Source organism: Sinohyriopsis cumingii, chromosome 10 (assembly GCF_028554795.1).
Source record: "Sinohyriopsis cumingii isolate HCF-2022 chromosome 10, ASM2855479v2, whole genome shotgun sequence".
NCBI classification, from domain to species: Eukaryota; Metazoa; Mollusca; class Bivalvia; order Unionida; family Unionidae; genus Sinohyriopsis; species Sinohyriopsis cumingii.
Window position 1 is genome coordinate 118,628,646 of NC_142970.1, and position 22,095 is coordinate 118,650,740.

Genomic DNA, 22,095 nt, shown 5'->3' on the forward strand with positions numbered 1-22,095 from the left:
ATTAATATTTTGTAGCCGAATGAAGTGTAAATTAATATTTTGTAGCCTAATCAAGTGTAAGTTAATATTTTGTAGCCTAATCAAGAGTAAATTAATATTTTGTAGCCAAATGAAGTGTAAATTAATATCTTGTAGCCTAATCAAGTGTAAGTTAATATTTTGTAGCCTAATCAAGTGTAAATTAATATTTTGTAGCCTAATCAACTGTAAATTAATATTTTGTAGCCTAATCAAGAGTAAATTAATATTCTGTAGCCTAATCAAGTGTAAGTTAATATTCTGTAGCCTAATCAAGTGTAAATTAATATTTTGTAGCCTAATCAAGTGTAAATTAATATTTTGTAGCCTAATCAAGTATAAATTAATATTTTGTAGCCTAATCAAGTGTACATTAATATTTTGTAGCCTAATCAAGAGTAAATTAATATTTTGTAGCCTAATCAAGTGTAAATTATTATTCTGTAGCCAAATCAAGTGTAAATTAATATTTTGTAGCCTAATCAAGAGTAAATTAATATAATGTAACCTAATCAAGTGTAAATTAATATTTTGTAGCCTAATGAAGTGTAAATTAACATTTTGCAGCCTAATCAAGAGTAAATTAATATTTTGTAGCCTAATCAAGAGTAAATTAATATTTTGTAGCCTAATCAAGTGTAAGTTAATATTTTGTAGCCTAATCAAGTGTAAATTAATATTTTGTAGCCTAATCAAGTGTAAATTAATATTTTGTAGCCTAATCAAGAGTAAATTAATATTTTGTAGCCTAATCAAGTGTAAATTATTATTATGTAGCCTAATCAAGTGTAAATTAATATTTTGTAGCCTAATCAAGAGTAAATTAATATTTTGTAGCCTAATCAAGTGTAAATTAATATTTTGTAGCCTAATCAAGTGTAAATTAATATTCTGTAGCCTAATCAAGTGTAAATTAATATTTTGTAGCCTAATCAAGTGTAAATTAATATTTTGGAGGTTGATAATCTGGTTGCTAATAAGAGTTAACAAAGTTATTTCATATTTCATCCCGAAAAAAGTAGGAAACAAGGACTTTTACCTCAATATCTATCACCTGTATTTGACATTAAATAATTCCAGCAGTAACTGTCTTTTGCAAAAACTAAGTCATACAACAAATCTGCTGCATCAAACTAACAAATATTTAATATTTTCAAAATGCTGAATACTTGTTAATTTGTTTTTAACACTAATTGGTTTTAATGATTACCAAAACAATGATTTAACCATCAGCTTTAAACATTCTCAATTTTCATCTATATGCACACACTCCTCCCTGCTTCCCACAACTTGTTCCTATTGTGGCAGACAGTGTATTTACTTCTCCCAGAAACTAGAGTATATCATAGACCCTGAATGGTAATGCAATGAAACCATCCATGAAACATGACATCATCTCATCATCCAATCAAATTCATTTCGGAAATCATTCCATGTTCCAAGCAAAACTTTGTTTTTTACTAGACCCTCATTTGTTTGAGATTACACATAGTCACATGAGAGCTGAACGAGACAATGGACTGCTTCGATCCTTTACACATTAAATGGGCTACACAGACAAAACTGCTGGGGAATGATCTACATTTTGGGGTGTCTGCAAATGACAGAGAAACTATTGGGGAGAGGTTAACATTGTGATGTGTTTGCAAAGACTGTAACTAATGGGGAGTGGTCCATATTTTGAGGCATTTGCAAAATATGAAAATAGTCTACATTCTGCGGTTTAAATTTTTAAAACATTTGTACTATGTTTCTACACAAAACTATTATTACCTGTGCCTGATGCATCCTCTGTGCCTGAAGCAGTAACACCCAATACTGAAATGTCCATGTCTGACTCATTGAGACTGTCAAGAGCTTTCAGTTCTAAGTCACTCAATATGTCGTAATTGTCCCCACTCGCTTTTCTGGGTGATTTCTCGACAACTCCAGTCGTACCACTCAAAGTACCTGTCACAGTAGACTTCAAAGTTGAAAATGCTTTAGACGTCATTGAACTCACCTGACTAGTCATGTGACTGGTAAGGGAGGTAACTTGTCCAAATACACCTGAACCTAGAATGCTTGGTGGAAATGAAGCATTGCTTTTGGTTGTCTTCTCCAAACTTTTACTTGATGATTTCTCTACGACTTCAAACTCATCAGTTTCAAACTGTTTTGCTAAATATTTTCTAGCTTGTTCTTCATCCAGAAAACTTCTTGATCTAGAAACTTTGCAAATTAATGGAACACACTCTTCATTTTCTGATGCTTTGGGATCTAATTCACTTGCAGGGGTTGTTGTATTAGACTCCATGTTGGAACCTTGTCCCCTTTGGTCTTCTACAGACCTTTCATGCCTACCACTAACTGCTATGGTAGACTTACTGTTTAAAGTTTGTTCTACAGCTGGAATGATTTGACATGTTTTTGAGTCAGGAATAGTTTCACTATCTCCTTTATCACTATCTGGCATAGCTGAGAGTGTTATCTGTGAACCTCCTTCATCATTAATATCCTTCTGATTCATTCCACTAATGACTGGTTCCAGAGGCTCATTCCCATATTTTTCTTTACTGCCATCTGAGACTGGTTGTAGGCTTTTGTCGCTTGCCGGTTCACTGTCTCTCTGTTCAATTTCTTGAATATTTGTTTTTGAATCTGGAACAGTCCTACCTGCTCCTTCATGATGACTTGAAAGCTCTTCAGAACTTTGAGTCCTTCTGTCCATAACTTCATCTGAACCAGATGAAATTTTTCTTGCTGGAGTATGTGGCATTAAGCTGGGTGAACTTTTTCTACCAGGACTATCAACATTAGAGACTCTCTTACTTGGAGATTTTGGAATTGGTAAATCTGATTTCTCAACCAAAAGGGCACTGTGAAAATCTCCACAGTATACCTTCATCACTCTCCTGCCTTCTAGACCAGGAAGAATTGTTGGCTTTGAGAAAAGTTTTTCTGAACCAAGCCCTAGCTGGCACCCCGATCCCCACACAACAACTTCTGCCTTGTCTGTGAGTGCAAGAGTATGGGTTGCACCACATGCTACTTGAATTATGCGGGTATGGCCACCTTCCCCCTCACATGACTCTCTAACATTTGTCAGGTTCACAAGGGAGGGGGAGGTAACTACAGCATCTTTGATATCAAGGCCACATTGCCCTGATTTTGAGTCACCCCATGTAAAGACAAGTCCATCTGAACAGACACATGCTGAATGAGAGGATCCACAAGCAATGTGTGTCACATGTTTACCTAAAAGAAAATGAAAAATAATTAGTGATGTTTAATAGATTATACATACTTTAACTGATTCTGCTTTTTGGAGGATATTAATGATGGTTCTATTTTTCGTCTTTATCAATATTTCTTTGCTGAAGCACTCTGTAGAAATAAAATCACATCTGTGTTGAACAAAATGATGAAAAATAAATTTGTACAATCACATTCTTATTGTCAATAAGTGAATCATGATATATCCAACCATAGGACTCCACTCGCAGTATATATTATAAACAAGGCATCACTGTACCATACCAAGCTGTTATTGCCTCCTAATGGAGTCCTTAAGAAATGTTTTATATTTGTTCTCTGATTTTGCTATACAGTGAGAAAGATCACCTGCATTCAACCGAACACAGAATTAAGGAATAAACATTTTAAAAAAGTGCTCATTGAGTTCAGTCTTTACGAATAGTGAGCAAACAATCACGTATAATTCAGACAGTTCTACAAAAGGCACCTGCACTAATAATTAGCATTATGTTGTTCGAATCAGACTATTTCTAGAAAATACAACATAACCTACTCTTTTAATATGTTGTGATCATGACTTAGTACTAGTACATCTCAACTGATAACTAATGCACTAGATTTCATCAAAGAAAAAGAAAAATAAAGGAAGTAGATAAGTAGCTTAGTGTAGTGATTACAGATACCTGTAGTTCCACATGAAATGAGCCAATTATTGCCAGTGACCTATTTGTGTAACTTTGACTTTTTAACCACATACACGTAAAATTTACATAACATTAAATAATAAAGTGCAAAATCTGAAGACAATGGTAACTGTAGGAATCAGTTCATACAAGAAACCATGCCTTGTAATATAGTAAAATTTGCTGCTGTGAATGCCTGCATACAAGGACCACATACACATCATGATGACCTGTATATAAAAAGACCTACATACAAAGATTATATATACATCATGATGACCTGTATATAAAAAGTCCTACATATAAAGACTATATATACATCATGATGACCTGTTTATAAAAACACTTGGATACTATGACCACATATACATCAAGATGAACTGTATCTAAAACACCTGCATATAACAACCACCGGCATATATATACACCTGTATATAAAAAGACCCCTGTATCCAAAGGTCACATATAAATCCTGAATACCTGTATATAACAAATGCTGCATACAAGGACCACATACACGTCAAGATGTCTTGTGTTAAAAGTCACTGCATATAACTACAACCAGCATATAATGTCTCCCTTTATACAATGAGAACCTGTATATAGGAACCTTATACATACAAAGACCACCTGTAGAAGGGGCTTCTTGAACAATATAACTGTATGTAACCTCCTCCTGTGCTTAAAGGTCAAGCTCATCAGGTCCCATACATACATCAGCTAGAACCGAGACAATGAGCCCTCGTGGCCATTATGGTAACTATAAGAGAGCTTTTTTCTCATGAGTGTTATGCACATATCAGCCATGTTTAAGTCATGCTTTCTTTGCTACTTGAAAGAAACTGGTAGAAATTGAGTAACATCAATATCAAACTGTAAATATGGCTTTTATTTATTTATGGCTGTATTTGAAACCCAAGTATCAGCTTGATTTTTGTACATGCAAGTTGCTGATATGTGACCCCCCATGTATCGGCCGGATGTTTTGTACATGCAAGCTGCTCTATGTGACCCCATGCTGTATGTGACCCCTATGTATCGGCCTGATGTTTTGTACATGCAAGCTGCTCTATGTGACCCACTATGTATCGGCCTGATGTTTTGCACATACAATCTGCTCTATGTGACCCACTATGTATCAGCCGGATGTTTTGTACATGCAAGTTGTGTAAGTGACCCACCATGTATTGGCTGGATGTTTTGTACATGCAAGCTGCTCTATGTGACCCACAATGTATCGGCCAGATGTTTTGTACATACAAGCTGCTGCATGTGACCCACTATGTATCGGCCTGATGTTTTGTACATACAAGCTGCTGTATGTGACCCACTATGTATCAGCCAGATGTTTTGTACATGCAAGCTGCTCTATGTGACCCACCATGTATTGGCTGGATGTTTTGTACATGCAAGCTGCTCTATGTGACCCCCTATGTATCGGCCAGATGTGTTGTACATACAAGCTGCTGTATGTGACCCACTATGTATCAGCCGGATGTTTTGTACATGCAAGTTGTGTAAGTGACCCAAATCAATGACATAATCACACTGGCCTGCTTTTGGTGAAAGGGTCTAGCTCTCGCCATGTGATATCCACAGACAATATTGTATAACCCTGAAGAAACAAATGTGAAAAAGTAACTAAGTCACATATGCCAAAGATAACCATGGTATAGCCACAGTATAAGAAAAGGCAGGATGCATGAACAAAGGTACAAATGCAGGCTTCTTCAACATTCTTGGTAGATCATAAAGAAACAAAGAGCCATTGTGAACAACTTCTGGCTTGAGATGCAAGTGCCTGATATTTACATCTGCTGAATTACATGTCCATTACCATGGATACTACCTTGTATAAAATGAGTTTAAAGGCAAATGCAAACTGCACAGACCCAGACCTTCTGACGCAAAATTTGCCATTATATCTGAGTCTATAGAGCAAATCATAAAAATGGCATGATACAAAAACTGTGAATTTGCTGTGAAAAATTAATGATGCTGGATTTTACCTGATACATCTTGAACCAAGCAGGGATCAAATGAATACTGAACATCAAGGGAGGCTACTCCTAGTTGTCGAGACTTATTGCTACCACAGGAGTACACCTCATCTGTATCAGTAAGGAATATAGAGTGCTCTCCCCCTAGAGCTACTTGAAGAACTGTCCTGGTGTTGAGGATATTGAATGAAACAAGTTCTATTTTTCCATGATAACCCTGCCACACATGCAGTCTCTTCTCCTCAGGGCTGAAATAAAAGAAAAGAGTTTAATATTAACATTTGACAAGATAATTTGTACAGTGCTACCTCGATATAAAACAACTCACTATACTGCCAATCATTAGCATACATGTCCTGTTACATTGCCTCTATGGTCATGGATCTCATTAGACTGAACCAAGTTTGTTTGATTATTGCTTTCTGGCCCTTATATTACATAAGATTCAATTATAATATGTCTTCACTATAAATACATTATTTTGGGGCTTTCTTATGCACTCTAATGACAAATCATTCCTTAACAAACCTCATTATAAATGTGACCTCACTTATGATGCATGTCACTTTGATGAATTCCATGAGCAACTCTATTAAAAGATGATCATTATATATTGGCACACTTGATGGAATTGCAATCTCTCTTGTGTTAAGGGAGGTTTCCAGTAGAGGAATTATTAGTATGCATATACAGTATACACTTTACCAAAGTATGATCCCTTGTCTTAATGCAAGACTCCCATAGATCACTATATAATAGGGCTGTAATGACTTCTCAGATAACCACTATTGATTTGAGTATCAGCAGTAACTGATGACAAAACATGATAACCAAGAAACCGACAATCCACCAACCCCACATTGTGTTTAGTAAGATGAGCAAAATTATACACAAACTGAAAATGTGGATCAAATAGAAACAACCTAACACATCAAATAGATACACCCTAACACATCAAATAGAAACACCCTAACACATCTAACCCTGTTAACATACAATTCCAAGACATAATACATAATAATACTAATATGATCTTTCTTCACACATTATGCAAATATGCACACACACACATCACAAACACACCAACCCTGCTTACTTCTTTTGCCAGTTCAGGCATCTTATGGTTTCATTTCTAAGTCGTTTTAATGTTAGCTAAACACATTCAACACTTTGCACTTGAATCACCCTGACAATCAGCTGGATTGGAACAAAGTGATGAAATGGTGGATAATAGGATTGGAACCAATTACTGGGTGAAATAGTGGCAAATATGATTGGAACTGTAACCAGATGAAATGGTGGAGAATAAGAAAAAAGAATTAAAGTTGGACTTGATAAGCAAAGCGCATGCAGACATAATCAAGAACTATCATTCTCTCAGCTGGTTCACATGAATTCCAGTTTAGAAACTAGAAACAGTGGTTATGTTACAATTATCATTCAAGCACAAAAAATATTTATCTGGAAAATGATTTATATGTAACCATGTAATGTAACTACCTTCACAAGATAAACGGATAACGATTTATTGACTATTATGTAATGAAAGTACTCCAACAAGTTTCAGGGCCCAGAGTGGCCAAGTGGTCTAAAGCACTCATCATTACAGATCATTGCCATCTCACCTCTGTCTACATGGGTTTGAGTCTCGGGTTCAGCCAATGTGGGTATTTGAGAAAGCTTGCCAGTAGCGTCTCATGAGTTGGTGGTTCCTTCCGGTGCTCTTCCTCCACCATTTATACTGGCTGCCATGTATATCCTATCTTGTGATGAAAAATGGTGTTAAACCCTACCACAAAAACAACAACAATAACAACCAACAAGTTTCTCTTCCAGGTACAAGACTTGGTTGATATAACATATATGACAAGTATAATACACAAGCACATGTACTTAAGCAAATCTGTACTAAAGCATATACATGTCAGTAAATGTATACATCAATAATAGGTACTGATAAGATGAAATTTCATACAGATGATGAAACATGATAGACAAGGAACATATGTAAACATAATATGAAATTTCAACACTTGAAAACATCCAATGTATCTGCAGCGTGAGGATAATGGTACAGAAAAGGTTCAATAATGACCTAACAAAACTATGATTTTTTTAAGAAGAAAAGTCACAACGTTTCAGTCAGACTTGTTCATATCAAGCTGTGTAAGAAAGCATGTGAAATACATGCACAGTTCACACACGCTTAAGTAAACCTGGAAGTATACTGTGAGCTTGGTAATATCAATTTCATTATAAAAAAAGTTGTTGTTGTTGTTGTTGTTGTTGTTGTTGTTGTTGTAGGGTTTAATGCCATTTTTTAGCACATGATAGGCTATACACAGCTGCCAGTATTAATGGTGGAGGAAGAACCCGGGAAATCCCGGGAAAGAACCACCGACCCACGAAAAGCTACTGGCAAGCTTTCTCACATACCCACATTTGCTGAATCCGAGACTCAAAACCATGCAGACAGAGGTGAGATGACAGTGATCCATAACGGAGAGTGCTTTAGACCACTCGGCCACTTGAGGCGCCCATAAAAAAGTATGCAACATGCAAGGAGGATTCACACATACTTAAGTAAAGTGGAAATATATTGGAAAATGACTGCTTCTGTTTTTAAGAAAAGGTCTGTCACATAACTCCTGAAAATTTTATATTTTAAAAATGTTCATTCAATAATATATCAATTCTTGTTGGTTGTACTTGGGGTGTTTCTGATTGTGATTAACCATTAACAGTTTCAGTTACTGTATTACAGGCAACCATTTAAGGAATTGACTAACATTTGAAGACCTACTATATCATGGTACACTTGACTGAATTACAATCCTGCCTTTCCCACAGAGGGATGATCAATTATATAATCATCCAAGTGTCAGTATACAAAGAACCTAATATAAGTGTCAGTATAGAAACAACCTTATATAATTATCAGTATATAAAGAACCTAATATAAGTGCCATTATACCAACAACCTTATATCAGTGTCTGAGTGTACAAACAACCTTATATAAGTGTCAGTAAACAAAGAACCTTATAAAAGTACCTGTACAAACAGCTGTATATAAGTGTCAGTAAACAAACAACCCTATATAAGTGTCAGTAAAGAAACAACCTTTTATAAGTATCAGTATACGAAAAACCTTATATAAGTGTCATTATACAGACAACCTTACATAAGTGTCAGTATACATACAACCTTAAATAAGTGTCACTGTACAAACAACCTTATATAAGTGTCAGTATACAAAGAACCTTATATAAGTGTCAGTATAGAAACAACCTTATATAAGTATCAGTATATAAAGAACCTAATATAAGTGCCATTATACCAACAACCTTATATCAGTGTCTGACTGTACAAACAACCTTATATAAGTGTCAGTAAACAAAGAACCTTATAAAAGTACCTGTACAAACAGCTGTATATAAGTGTCAGTAAACAAACAACCCTATATAAGTGTCAGTAAAGAAACAACCTTTTATAAGTATCAGTATACGAAAAACCTTATATAAGTGTCATTATACAGACAACCTTACATAAGTGTCAGTATACATACAACCTTAAATAAGTGTCACTGTACAAACAACCTTATATAAGTGTCATTATACAAACAACCTTATATAGGTGTCAGGATAAAAACAACCTTATATAAGTGTCTGTATATAAAAAAACCTTACAAAAGTGTCAGTATAGAAAGAACCTTAAAGAAGTGTCATTGTACAAACAACCTTATATAAGTGTCAGTATACAAAGAACCTTATATAAGTGTCAGTATAGAAACAACCTTATATAATTATCAGTATATAAAGAACCTAATATAAGTGTCATTATACCAACAACCTTATATCAGTGTCTGAGTGTACAAACAGCCTTATATAAGTGTCAGTATACAAAGAACCTTATAAAAGTACCTGTACAAACAGCTGTATATAAGTGTCAGTAAACATGCAACCTTATGTAAGTATCAGTATAGAAACAACCTTTTATAAATGTCAAAATACAAAAAACCTTATATAAGTGTCAGTATACAAAAAACCTTATATAAATATCAGTATACAAAAAACCTCATACAAGTGTCAGTATACAAAAAACCTTATATAAGTGTCAGTATACAAAAAAACCTTATATAAGTGTCAGTATACAAAAAACCTTATATAGGTGGCAGTATACAAAGAACCTTACACAGGTGGCAGTATACAAAGAACCTTACATAGGTGTCAGTATACAGACAGCCGTATATAAGTGTCAGTATACAAAAAACCTTATATAAGTGTCAGTATACAAACAACCTTATATAAGTGTCAGTATACAGACAGCCTTATATAGGTGGCAGTATACAAACAACCTTATATAAGTGTCAGTATACAAACAACCTTATATAGGTGGCAGTATACAAACAACCTTATATAAGTGTCAGTATACAAACAACCTCATATAAGTGTCAGTATACAAAAAACCTTATATAAGTGTCAGTATACAAACAACCTTATATAGGTGGCAGTATACAGACAGCCGTATATAAGTGTCAGTATACAAACTACCTTATATAACGATCAATGTACAAACAACCTTATATAGATGTCAGTGTACAAACAACCTTTCATACAGGTATCAGTGTACAAAGAACCTTATATAAGTGTCAGGATACAAGCAAACTTATACAGTATACAAAGAACTTTGTATAAGTGTCAGTGTACAAACCACCTTATATAAGTGTCAGTATACAAAGAACCTTTAATAAGTGTCAGGATACAAAAAAAAACAACCTCATACAAGTGTCAGTGTAAAAGGACCTTATATAAGTGTCAGTATACAGACAACCTTACGTAAGTGTCAGTGTACAAACAACCTTATATGTGTCAGTACACAAAGAACCTTACATAAGTGTCATTGTACAAAAAACCTTAAATAAGTGCCATTGTACAAACAACCTTATATAAGTGTCAGTATACAAAAAATCTTAAATAAGTGTCAGTGTACAAAGAATGTAATATAAGCATCAGTATACAAACAACCTTATAAGTGTCATTCTACAAAGAACCTTAAATAAGTGTCCATGTACAAAGAACCTTAAATAAGTGTCATTGTAAAAACAACCTTAAATAACTATAAAGTGTTGGTGTACAAACATTACATAAATGTTAGTGTAAAAACAACCTTACATAAGTGTCAGTGTACAAACAACCTTACATAAGTGTCAGTATACAAACAACCTTACATAAGTGTCAGTGTGCAAGCAATCTTACTTAATTGTCAGTGTACAAACAGCCTTACATTAGTGTCAGCGTACAAACAACCTTACTTAACTGTCAGTGTACAAACAACCTTGCTTAATTGTCTGTGTACAAACAATCTTACATAAGTGTCAGTGTACAAACTATCTTACATAAGTGTCAGTGTACAAACAATCTCACATAAGTGTAAATGTACAAAGAACCTTAACTGTCAGTGTACAAACAATCTTACATAAGTGTCAGTTTACAAACAATCTTATATAAGTGTCAGTTTACAAACAACCTTACATAAGTATCAGTGTACAAACTATCTTACATAAGTGTTAGTGTACAAACAACCTTACATAAGTGTCAGTGTACAAACAACCTTACATAAGTGTCAGTGTACAAAGAACCTTAAAAGAAAACACATTGCTAGATCTTAAGTTTAAATGATGGTTATGACAAAGAAACAGATTCCATGCTAAGACACTTCGTACCAAAATATGGTATCCAATCACATTAACATTCATATTTCATTACTTTTAAACATAATATTAAAAGAACATGAACTTGCTGTCTATTTTCTGTTTTTGTAAATTTGAAAATATGAAATATTTTCATTCCCATTAATGATGATGCATAGCCCACTACATTCTTCTTGTGGGATTTTAAAATGATAAGAGGACCGCTCTGGTGGCCTAGTGGTTATAGCGTCTGCATCAGATGCAGGAGGTTATGGGTTTGAATCCTGGCCAAGTCATACCTAAGACTTATAAAAATGGTACTAACAGTTGCCTTGCTTGGCACTCAACATTAAGAGGTTAGTGTTAGGGCTGGTTAGCTGTTGTCAGGATAATGTGCCTGGGTGGGACATCATGCTACATGTCTGCAGCATGATGCCCTAGAGCTTGACATCACTACAAACTGTCACACTGCAGACATCGTAGCGATATGACCGAAATGTTTTTAAATGTACGTAAAATATCCACAACACACACAGACACACACATAAAACAAAAAGAATCAGTGCAGTGTTGTACAAATTTGGAATTATGTTTCCTGATGAACATCCATTTTCAAAGAAATATAATACATGATAATTTGAAGCTTTCTGTCAGCATTATTGGTAAATCAATCTGATTGCACATTGCAATATGCAGTAAACTCTTGCCATCTATGACTTTTTCCTAACAATGCTACATTTTAATATGATAATCATCCATACGTCACAAACTGAATAACAGGAAAGAAAAACCTACAAAAAGGACATTTTACGAAGAAAGATTTGAATTATTATTCTGTTATTTTGCAAGAAAATCTTCAAACTGTTGAGGCTTTATAGTAAAGGAAATTGTTTAAAGTTCAACAAGAAATATGCCAGCTTTACAGCAGTACACAAATTAGAATATATATGGTACATAATGCATTTTCTAATCTAATTTGTCACCATCCCTTTTTTAAAACATATATGGTATATGATGCATGCAGCATTTCCATATAACATTAGTCGCCATCGTTTATATAGGACATATATAGTATATGATGCATTTCCATATTTCATTTGTCACAATCCCTTATTTAGAACATAATATGCTATATGATGCATTTCCATGTTTCATTTGTCAACATCTCTTATTTAGAACATGTATGGCATATGATGCATTTTCAAATATCAATTTCACCTTCCCTTATGTCATATTCAGTTGTATGATGTAGCATACAAGAATATTAAATGTAAGCAGGTGTACATTTACTTGTATCATGACTAAATCCTCGCAACTAATTAAATATTTCAACCAGGTAGTCATGACCAGTAGCTGTGTCAGCTGTTGTGTCTAGACAAATCAATCAATTATTTTGTATAGTGATTCTGGTTCACAAATGTTTCCAGACATCTGACTCACAGACGGATGTGGAAATGGAGCATAAACAAGGTGCCCAAGTGTACCTGAAATTGCTAACTAGTCTGACAACTGCTTTATTGCCATATGAAAGACCAGTTGGCCAAGAAACCAGTCTGACATTTGCTCTACTGCCATATGAAAGACCAGTTTAGTCAAGAAACCAGTCTGAAATCTTCGTTACTGCCATAAGAAACACCAGTTGGCCAAGAAACACGAGCTCTTAGGATCCTTGGTATAAACGATATTTCCACTTTGATCATCGTTAATGACTGTACATGTGAACAAAATTGTTTCAAGATTCCTATATTTAAAAAAAAAAATCAACCATATTTAATGGCACATCAGTGAAAGACCTGCCAAACTGCTTTCGGTTGAATTTGGTTAAATTAGATTAAGTATTTTTCGAAATAAAGCAATTTAAAGAGTTTTTCTAGTTTTGTCACTGCGGCAATATTTGATGCTGGATCAGCATTATTATTACAAAAGGCGTAAAGGTCATTAAGCTTGAACTGGAGGGGGCATCAAAAATTCTGATCAAATTCCATTTCTTTGAAAACAATATGTTATAACACGGTTTTTCCACTTTTATTAAAAGAAGCTATATTTGAAAATGGATTGTCATCCTTTGTATAAACCTGAAAAGGACTTTATGACAGGATCCATTTCTGTCAAATTTGGTCAAGTTTTGTTATTTAGCTTCTGAAAAGATATTTTAAATGTATTTGCGATTTTTAGAAATGGTGATTATATTTGAGCATATATAAAAAATTTAAAGGTCTTCCAGCAAGAATTGTTTCTGTCCAATTTGTACACAAAACTGCATACGTGTTCTGCTGGAGTCGGTGGAAAGAACGAGTTGATACGTCTCAAAAACGAGTTTGATATGGCGTAGCGATACGTCTCAAGAATGAGTTTGATATGGCGTAGTGATACGTCTCAAGAACGAGTTTGATCTGGCGTAGTGATACGTCTCAGCCTGACAACACTGATGTATTCATAAGCTCCAGAACAAAACACGAATGCGGTTTAGTATTTATTACATATCGCTTCTTTGTACGGTTTCTAAGTATTTTCAGCTTTACTGTATGAATGCAAATCAGAGTAAAAGTTTGATAAAGGTTTGCTTCACTGCATCTAAAATCATCTACATGCAGACACCAAAAGAAACCCAAGTAGTTTGAATCTGAGTGTGTGATATGAAAATAAAGATTGAACAGCTGTATCAAACGTCACATCAAGCATAAAATACTATTACTAAATGGGTTTGCAATAAAGTCAAATTCTATTAAGTGATTAGGCTTAGGTGATCATACGACAGGCTGGCATGATTTATAAAAAAATTAAATGGTCTTTGAGTCATTATGTTTTCTGTCAATTTTGGTAAACTTATTTTTCGTTTTTTAGGAAAATTGGCATTTGATAACTGACTGGCAAAATGCATATTAAATTGGAAGTCTATTCAAGGGCAATACATTTTTTTACTAACATTGGCTTTGACGTTGGATTATTCTCATCTGTAAAACGCTGTAAGGACTTATCCAAGAATGTTTTCTATCAAACATTTTTCAAAATGTACCAGGCAGTTTAATTTAGAAGTTATTTTTAAAGTTTTTAATGGCAGGTCAGCCTGAATTCTACAGGTTTTTTAGGGCATTTGTCTTTGACATTGACATTTTAACCCAAAAATGAATAGGCTTCTTTTTAACTCAGCTTGTACGTCATCCACAAACTTTGGTATTATACACGATCAAGTACTACATTTGTGTGCTGAAACCATTTTTCTTCTCAGTCGCAATAACCCTGACCGTTGATTTTTTATACCAAAATCGATGGGGTTCCGCCTTACTCGAAGTGCAATCTCTTCACACGTTTTGGTAACTCTAAATGACCCAGCTAACGTGGGTATGTGAGATAGACTGCCAGTAGCTTCTCGTGAGTCGGTGGTTCTTCCCAGCGTTCTTCCTCCACCAGTTATACTGGCCGCCATGTATAGCCCATCTTGTGCTGAAAATTGCGTTAAACACTACAACAACAACAACCCTAAATAATGGAGAACTCGAGTTATCTTGTGGAAAGCCTTTGTCTTCTTCCAGTCACAAGGAATTTGACCTTTGACCTTTACAGAACAAAATCGATAGTGTTCTTTCTTAACCCAAGTTCAAACTATCCACAAAGGCCGGAGGGTGTAATAGCTACAGAACTGAATGTATCGTACGCAACAGGAGAAGTAAACGGATAGACGGACATAATTACACATAAAACGGAGAACATATAAAACGTCGCATAAATCAACTTTGGTGGTGTGTAAAAGATTGTCTACAGCAGACCTAACTATGATTACCAACTTGTAAAACATAAATAAAATTATTATATGCATTTTTTTTTAAAAGCCCACAAGTTGGATTGTTTTATACTAATAATGCTGTACACCTAGAATGATATTTGATCCCTAAATTGTAACACTTAGACACATTATACTATAACATTCAACAATACCACCCAATTTCTATAGTATCTACTACCGACGATTGTAAGCCTCATTGGTCACGAATGTACCTATGAGAGGGCCAACCTGGTTGTTATTCTTAATGAGTCAACCAAAATATTTACTCTTTTTCAACACGTCATACTGTTATAAAAATATTCCATTAAAGTAGTTGTATATTAGATAAATACAAGTTTTAAAATATTTACTAGAGATTCATAACCTCATTTAAGTTCACAAATAAACTTTAATATTAGCAAATCTACTCATCCCAAACAAAAAATGGTCTTCCAACAGGTGGCCGAAGTTCATTCGTCACATCGAGATAATGCATCGAATGTATGCCGATAGCTGCCATTCGAACCACTTCGGCTATTTACAAACAAGGATTGAGCATGAAGTTTCGAACACACTGAGTTACTGTTTTTTTTTTCATTTTTTTTTTCTTCACTGATAACTTCTCGATTCATCCTAAAGTCACGCTAATTGTAGAAATACGCGTGATGGTCCGAATCATTGCGGTTTCTGTTTTTGCGGAGAAATTTTCGGCGAACAAAATGTATGGTTTTTATGCAAATTACAGAGCCGACATAAGTCAGAAGTATATTTGTGTCTTGCAGAAATGTGGGTTGTCCAAATAGCCCGATGATGAAATCTGTTGAAAATTATCTATTCGTGCAAACAAAGATAATAAACTTGGTCAGCGACCTAATTTGAAAGAAAGTGTGAAACTTTGAAATTCAACCATTTATTTTAGACCATTTATATTAGATGAGTTTGTATTCTTACTAAGTCTAGTGACCGATTTTATAATCTTACTAAGTCTAGTGACCGATTTTATAATCTTACTAAGTCTAGTGACCGATTTTATAATCTTACTAAGTCTAGTGACCGATTTTATAATCTTACTAAGTCAAACTGACAAAATTATATTTTGTCCGCTCATTCGAAAGAGTGTGTGTGTGATTTGGATTTTTAAATAATGCTTTAACAATTTTTCAGTCACATCGCTACGATGTCTGCAGGTGACAGTTTATAGTGATGTCTAGCACTGGGGCATAACCATATATAGGTTTGAAGGACACGAGCAAGCGAAGTCTTGAAATATACCCAATACGGACCCTGTGCCATTTTCCTGTGTCTGGGGAAACTTAAGGTACCCACCCTATAACCATGTATACATTTAAAGAGCATTTAACTGCATGCGCGTGATTCCAACACAGGCCATGGGTCATGCCCCTGGAGAAAGTAAAGTAACCTGTTCTTAGTTCACAACCTAAACACGTGTTTTAAGGATATTACATGTTATTTTTATCTTTCATTTATGCACCTTTGCAAATATTAAGATCTTCACGTTTTATATTCTATCGTGTTATATTCTATCTTGTTGTACTTCATGTTATGTTACATTTATTTGGAACAGTTTACATACATACATACATACATACATACATGCCGTCCTCCAACAATCAGCGTCAGCAATTTTATGAAATAAATATATAAATATATTTTACAGTGTTGCAACATTGGCCACTAATGTGATGTGAAATGGCGTGCCAAAGAACTATATTTAATTCTAGTTTTATACGCTTTACTGTACATCAATTAACCTTTTCAGAATTTGCTTGACTAGAGTTTCTGTCATAAATCCGAACAAGTGCAATCTTAATCTTGAATTTCGGGACCGGTTCCCTGATCAGTAAGTGAAAATTAGTTCATTCTTAGCTAGAACAATAGGCGGAGCCTTGGTCACGATCGAACAACATTTATTTGAATGGCATTCCTTCTTGTAATCTGACCACATTTAGGATGTGGTATCATATGCTGATTTTAATCTTGCTCGAAAACTATACACGGCATTTAGCACGATTAACACCTGTTTTCATTTTCATTCAGCGCTAATTTTTATTTTTCAAAACAATATCTGACGCATTTTATACAAGTTATGCTGATAAAATTTTGCACAACACATAATTATATGAACAGCTGTATATAGTACTTTAATTTAAGGTCAAGGTTAAAGATAACATTATAATGAAGGTACTTAGCTCTAGCTCGCAGTTTTATCAAGATATTTACTATGATTCTCGAAATCGCATAAGAAATACAACGTACAGAGGTGTAACAGATTCAGCCGTTTAATTCAAGACTACTATTTTAGTATGCGCAAATCTCGATTATAAAGGATCACAAATATAACCAGGATTAATTTAGATTATTTACCAAAGCAAAGTCCGATTGAAATTCGGTGTCCAAAGTGGTAACAAGCTCAGTCGGTACGTCACAAGATTAATACATCAGCAGATCTTGCTCGTTGGCATACTTGTCCAATGAGTTTATGATTTAAGACAAAATTAACTGCTATTAAAATTTCATCGTAAAACAGAGTGGCTAGATTGCTAACAAGTTCAACCAATCAGATGCAAGATCGCCTCATCAACATGAGTGGGTCTGTTTCAGTAACCATCTAAGGTCTTATCTCTCAGGCCTGATCAAAATCTTATCATAAATAAACTTTTGTAGAGCGGTAACAGAATCGGTTAATCAATTCAATTTCAGCATATTAATATGCATATATCTCGTTCATAATAAAACTAATGAACCTCTCGATGACAAAAGTTTGATCAAAATAGGATTCGAATTACAGCCCTTAAAATTGTAACATGAGCGGTCAACCAGATGAAATATCATGACATTAATATGTATGGAGTTTGTTCATTATGGAAATCATCAGAAATCTTGCTTGTATCGGCTTGTAATGTAAGCCTGATCAAAATCAGATCGGACACATGGCATAAAGACTAAGATACAAGATCACCTCGTTAATATGAACGGATCTCGTTTATCACACGACTGGTTCAATTCTTCACCTAAGCCTATATTCCATGTTTGACTAAAATCGAATCAGAAATAATGCCTCCAGATTAAGAAGCTCGGCCAATCTAATGTAGGTCCTCGGCCAATCGGATGTACGTTCTCAGCCAATCGGATGTAGGTCCTCGGCCAAGCGGATGTAGATCCATCTAAAAGATACGCCATGATCTCATTTGGTATTCCCATGTATTAGCGGTACTCAGTCAACTCATTAGAACGACGTTCGTTATAACAGAGTATTCACTTATCGATGATAAATCGATTGACCGTTACAGCGGAATATTCAACTTCTAACGCCAACGTTTATTTCTGTACTAAGCAGGCAAATTACCTCCATAAATACAGACAGTTATAAAGACATTACCCGGGGCCTATTATTGTAAAGTTACTACCTGGGTTTATTATTGTAAAGTTACTACCCGGGCCTATTATTGTAAAGTTACTACCCGGGCCTATTATTGAAAAAAGACTAACTAACGATCAGTTTTTCTGATCTACATGCAACTTTCTGGTGGGTCCAACTACGCACAAGAGGTTATTATCTTATTTCAGAAATAATGTTTATAGTAAATGACTAAAAAGATAAAATAATCACATGTCACGTTCTAGTATGATGACCTGGATAAACAAACATACCAAGATAAATAAATAAGAATGATTTTGATTGATCATTAATGTAAGATTGCAATTTACAGCCATATTAAAACTTTCGAACGATATGCAAAATAAAATGTGCATGCGCATTGCTATCCATATGGCACTGCACTCCTTGTCTTCGTTATTTTATTATTTTATAAGTCAGTAGAGGAATATTTACTAATAAGCTGCTGATCACAGGAGAAAATTACTCATAAAAAGTACGAAATCTCTGTCTCCCCCACTTCTACCCTTCTGTGTTGTGTACAGCTTAAAAAGAAATATAAATTATACAGAGCAAATACATAAACTAATGCATCGGCAAACTCGATAAACACTGAAGTTGCTTGCAAACAAGTTGGTCTTTGTAAGAAGAAGTGCCTGTACTAGCTCACAATGCACGTTTGATCCAAGTCTCATCACACATGACATCCAGAGTGGTACCACGCTAAGATACATGATCACTTCAGTAATATGCCTGAATCTAACTCATTATTCAGCCTGTAATAAATCATGATCATATACGCCGATATTCCAAATTTGATCATATAAGCCGATATTCCAAGTTTGATCACAATCAGATCTAAAATGTGACCTCCAAAATGGTGATAAGCTCAACCAATCAGATGCAATGTAACTTCACTTATATGCTTAAATCTCGTTCGTGGTCCGACTCTTTGAAATCATGACGATATAAGCCTATAGTCCTAGACTGATTACAATCGGATCTGAAATATGGCCTCTGGAGTGACAACAACAAACTGCTGATGGACTGGCGACGGAGGGATGACAGACGCTGGGTGATACTTTAAGCTTTCTTATCGTAGTGGACAGGAGAACAAAAACAAAACAGCTTTTAAGAAAAGACAGGCCGACTAACCAGTATGTTATACGAATTACTTTTATTTGCAGCGTATACAGAAAAATAAGTTATATATGATCCATTTGTTCGTTTTCACAGAAAATTCGATTTGTTTGGTTGTTCGCCTCTGGCGGATTCTACCACATTTGTTAAAACGCAAAGTCCGATACTATTCTGATTTGTCTCCTTCCGGCGCCATATTATTCCATGTAAACGAAATTCGTTAAGAATATATTGCTCATTGGCAAGGAATTAGATCCGATGATTCTATCTCTACTCTGGGTGGAAAATCCAAGGATGTACCGATTGCTGGAATGCCTACCGATAGCTGCCATGTGGACCAATTTGATTGCTGAACAAAAGAAAAGGTACTGAACCAGAAGTCGCGAATACATCGAACTATTTGTAACATTTTATTAATTCAGTTGAAGGGAAGTTCAATGTAGTCTGAATAAACTGCGGTTTCTCTTTTTCTTTTTTTACGGATCACTTTCCGACAACCAATGTGCATTTACTTACTGTAATTTGCTACTTCGACATACATCTGCGTCTGAATTGTTAACGGTGAATTCGACGACTACAGTATTTGGTACAATGACCTCACTGCGAGGAAGATAGTATTTTCTAGCTTACAGTAACATTTAACATTCCATAATTCATCTCTATACAGACTTTAGCTGTCCGCATGGCTAGAGAATACGATAGTGGTACGTTTAGCTTTCCATAATTTATCTCTATACAAACTTGAGTTGTTATGTCAAGAGAACATGTTAGTGGAGCGTGTTTAAAAATGCACTTTTAGAACCTTATTTAGCTATATCACATCGAGGAAATGCTAGATTTATCAAAGGCACGCCTTATTTGGCTATATCACATCGATGAAATGCTTGAGTTCTCAAGGACACACTTTATTTGGCTATATCACATCGAGGAAATGCTAGATTTCTCAAGGACACGTCTTATTGGGCTATATCACATCGATGAAATTAGATTTCTCGTGGAAATGTTAGATTTCTAAAGGACATACCTTATTTGGTCATATCACATCGAGGAAATGTTAGCTTTCTCAAGGACACGCCTTATTGGGCTATATCACATCTACGAAATTAGATTTCTCGTGGAAATGTTAGATTTCTCAAGGACATACGTTATTTGGCCATATCACATCGAGGAAATTTTAGATTTCTCAAGGACACGCCTTAGTGGGCTATATCACATCAATGAAATTAGATTTCTCGTGGAAATGTTAGATTTCTCAAGGACATACCTTATTAGGCCATATCAAATCGAGGAAATGTTAGATTTCTCAAGGACATACCTAAGCAAGCGACCCTTGATATCTTGGACGAACAACATGACTTTGACACTGTCAACAAAACTACTGCGTCTTCCCGATATAATAGAAGGTAAAACAAACGTGTTAATATGATCATACCGTGTTTTTAACAAGATAAGCCTTGTCTCTATTGTTTTAATTGGTACAAATGATTCCACAACCTAGTGTTTTATTTATTTTTAGCAGAGCTAACTCAATTGACCATATGGTTGTCCATACACTGCAATCCACAGATCCTGGTTGGCTAAAAATGTTTCTCATGCACTGTAACCCGGTCGATCCTGACTGATTATATGGTTGCCCATACAATGCAACCCGGTAGATCCAGACTGACTATAAGGTTTCCCATACTCTGCAGTCCGTTAGCTCCAAACTGACTATAAGGTTGCACATGCACTGCAATCTGGTAGATCCTGACTGACTATAAGGTTACCCATACACTTCAATCCGGTAGATCCTTATTGACCATAAGGCTGACCATACATCGCAGTCCAGTATATTCTAATTGATCACATGGTTTTATTTAGTTGTTAGCAGAGCTAACTCAATTGACCAAATGGTTGCCATTACGCTGCAACCCGGTCGTTGTTGTTGTTGCTGAGTTTAATTATAGTGGCGTGCGCACAATTGTGCATGTGCCACCTTTTTCTGACTGCACCGCAGTCTGCTAGTTGTTCCTGGGGAAGGGGATGGTGCCACCTCCCCCAGGCTTTTATGGATTCAAGGAACCCTGATAGTTTGGCCTCAATCTGTGGGTCCATAAAGGTCCCTACAGTTGAATGGTTGGCTGTCATTAGTGGGAAGGAGAGCTCGGGAACGGTCCTGCTTGCTTTA

At 35.2% G+C, this 22,095-nt stretch overlaps 1 protein-coding gene across 2 annotated transcripts in view; it reads right to left on the bottom strand.

Moving 5' to 3' along the window:
- The window catches only part of LOC149791097 (alsin-like), a 239,562-nt gene that overhangs the window by 184,713 nt on the left and 32,754 nt on the right, over nucleotides 1-22,095 (bottom strand). For both annotated transcript variants that reach the window (XM_089973014.1, XM_089973013.1), the window contains exons 2-3: nucleotides 5,948-6,186; nucleotides 1,792-3,255 (exon numbers count right to left, since the gene is read on the bottom strand). In XM_089973014.1, the coding sequence (XP_089829140.1) occupies nucleotides 1,792-3,255; nucleotides 5,948-6,186 (1,703 nt within the window). The remainder of the gene's footprint in view (nucleotides 1-1,791; nucleotides 3,256-5,947; nucleotides 6,187-22,095) is intronic.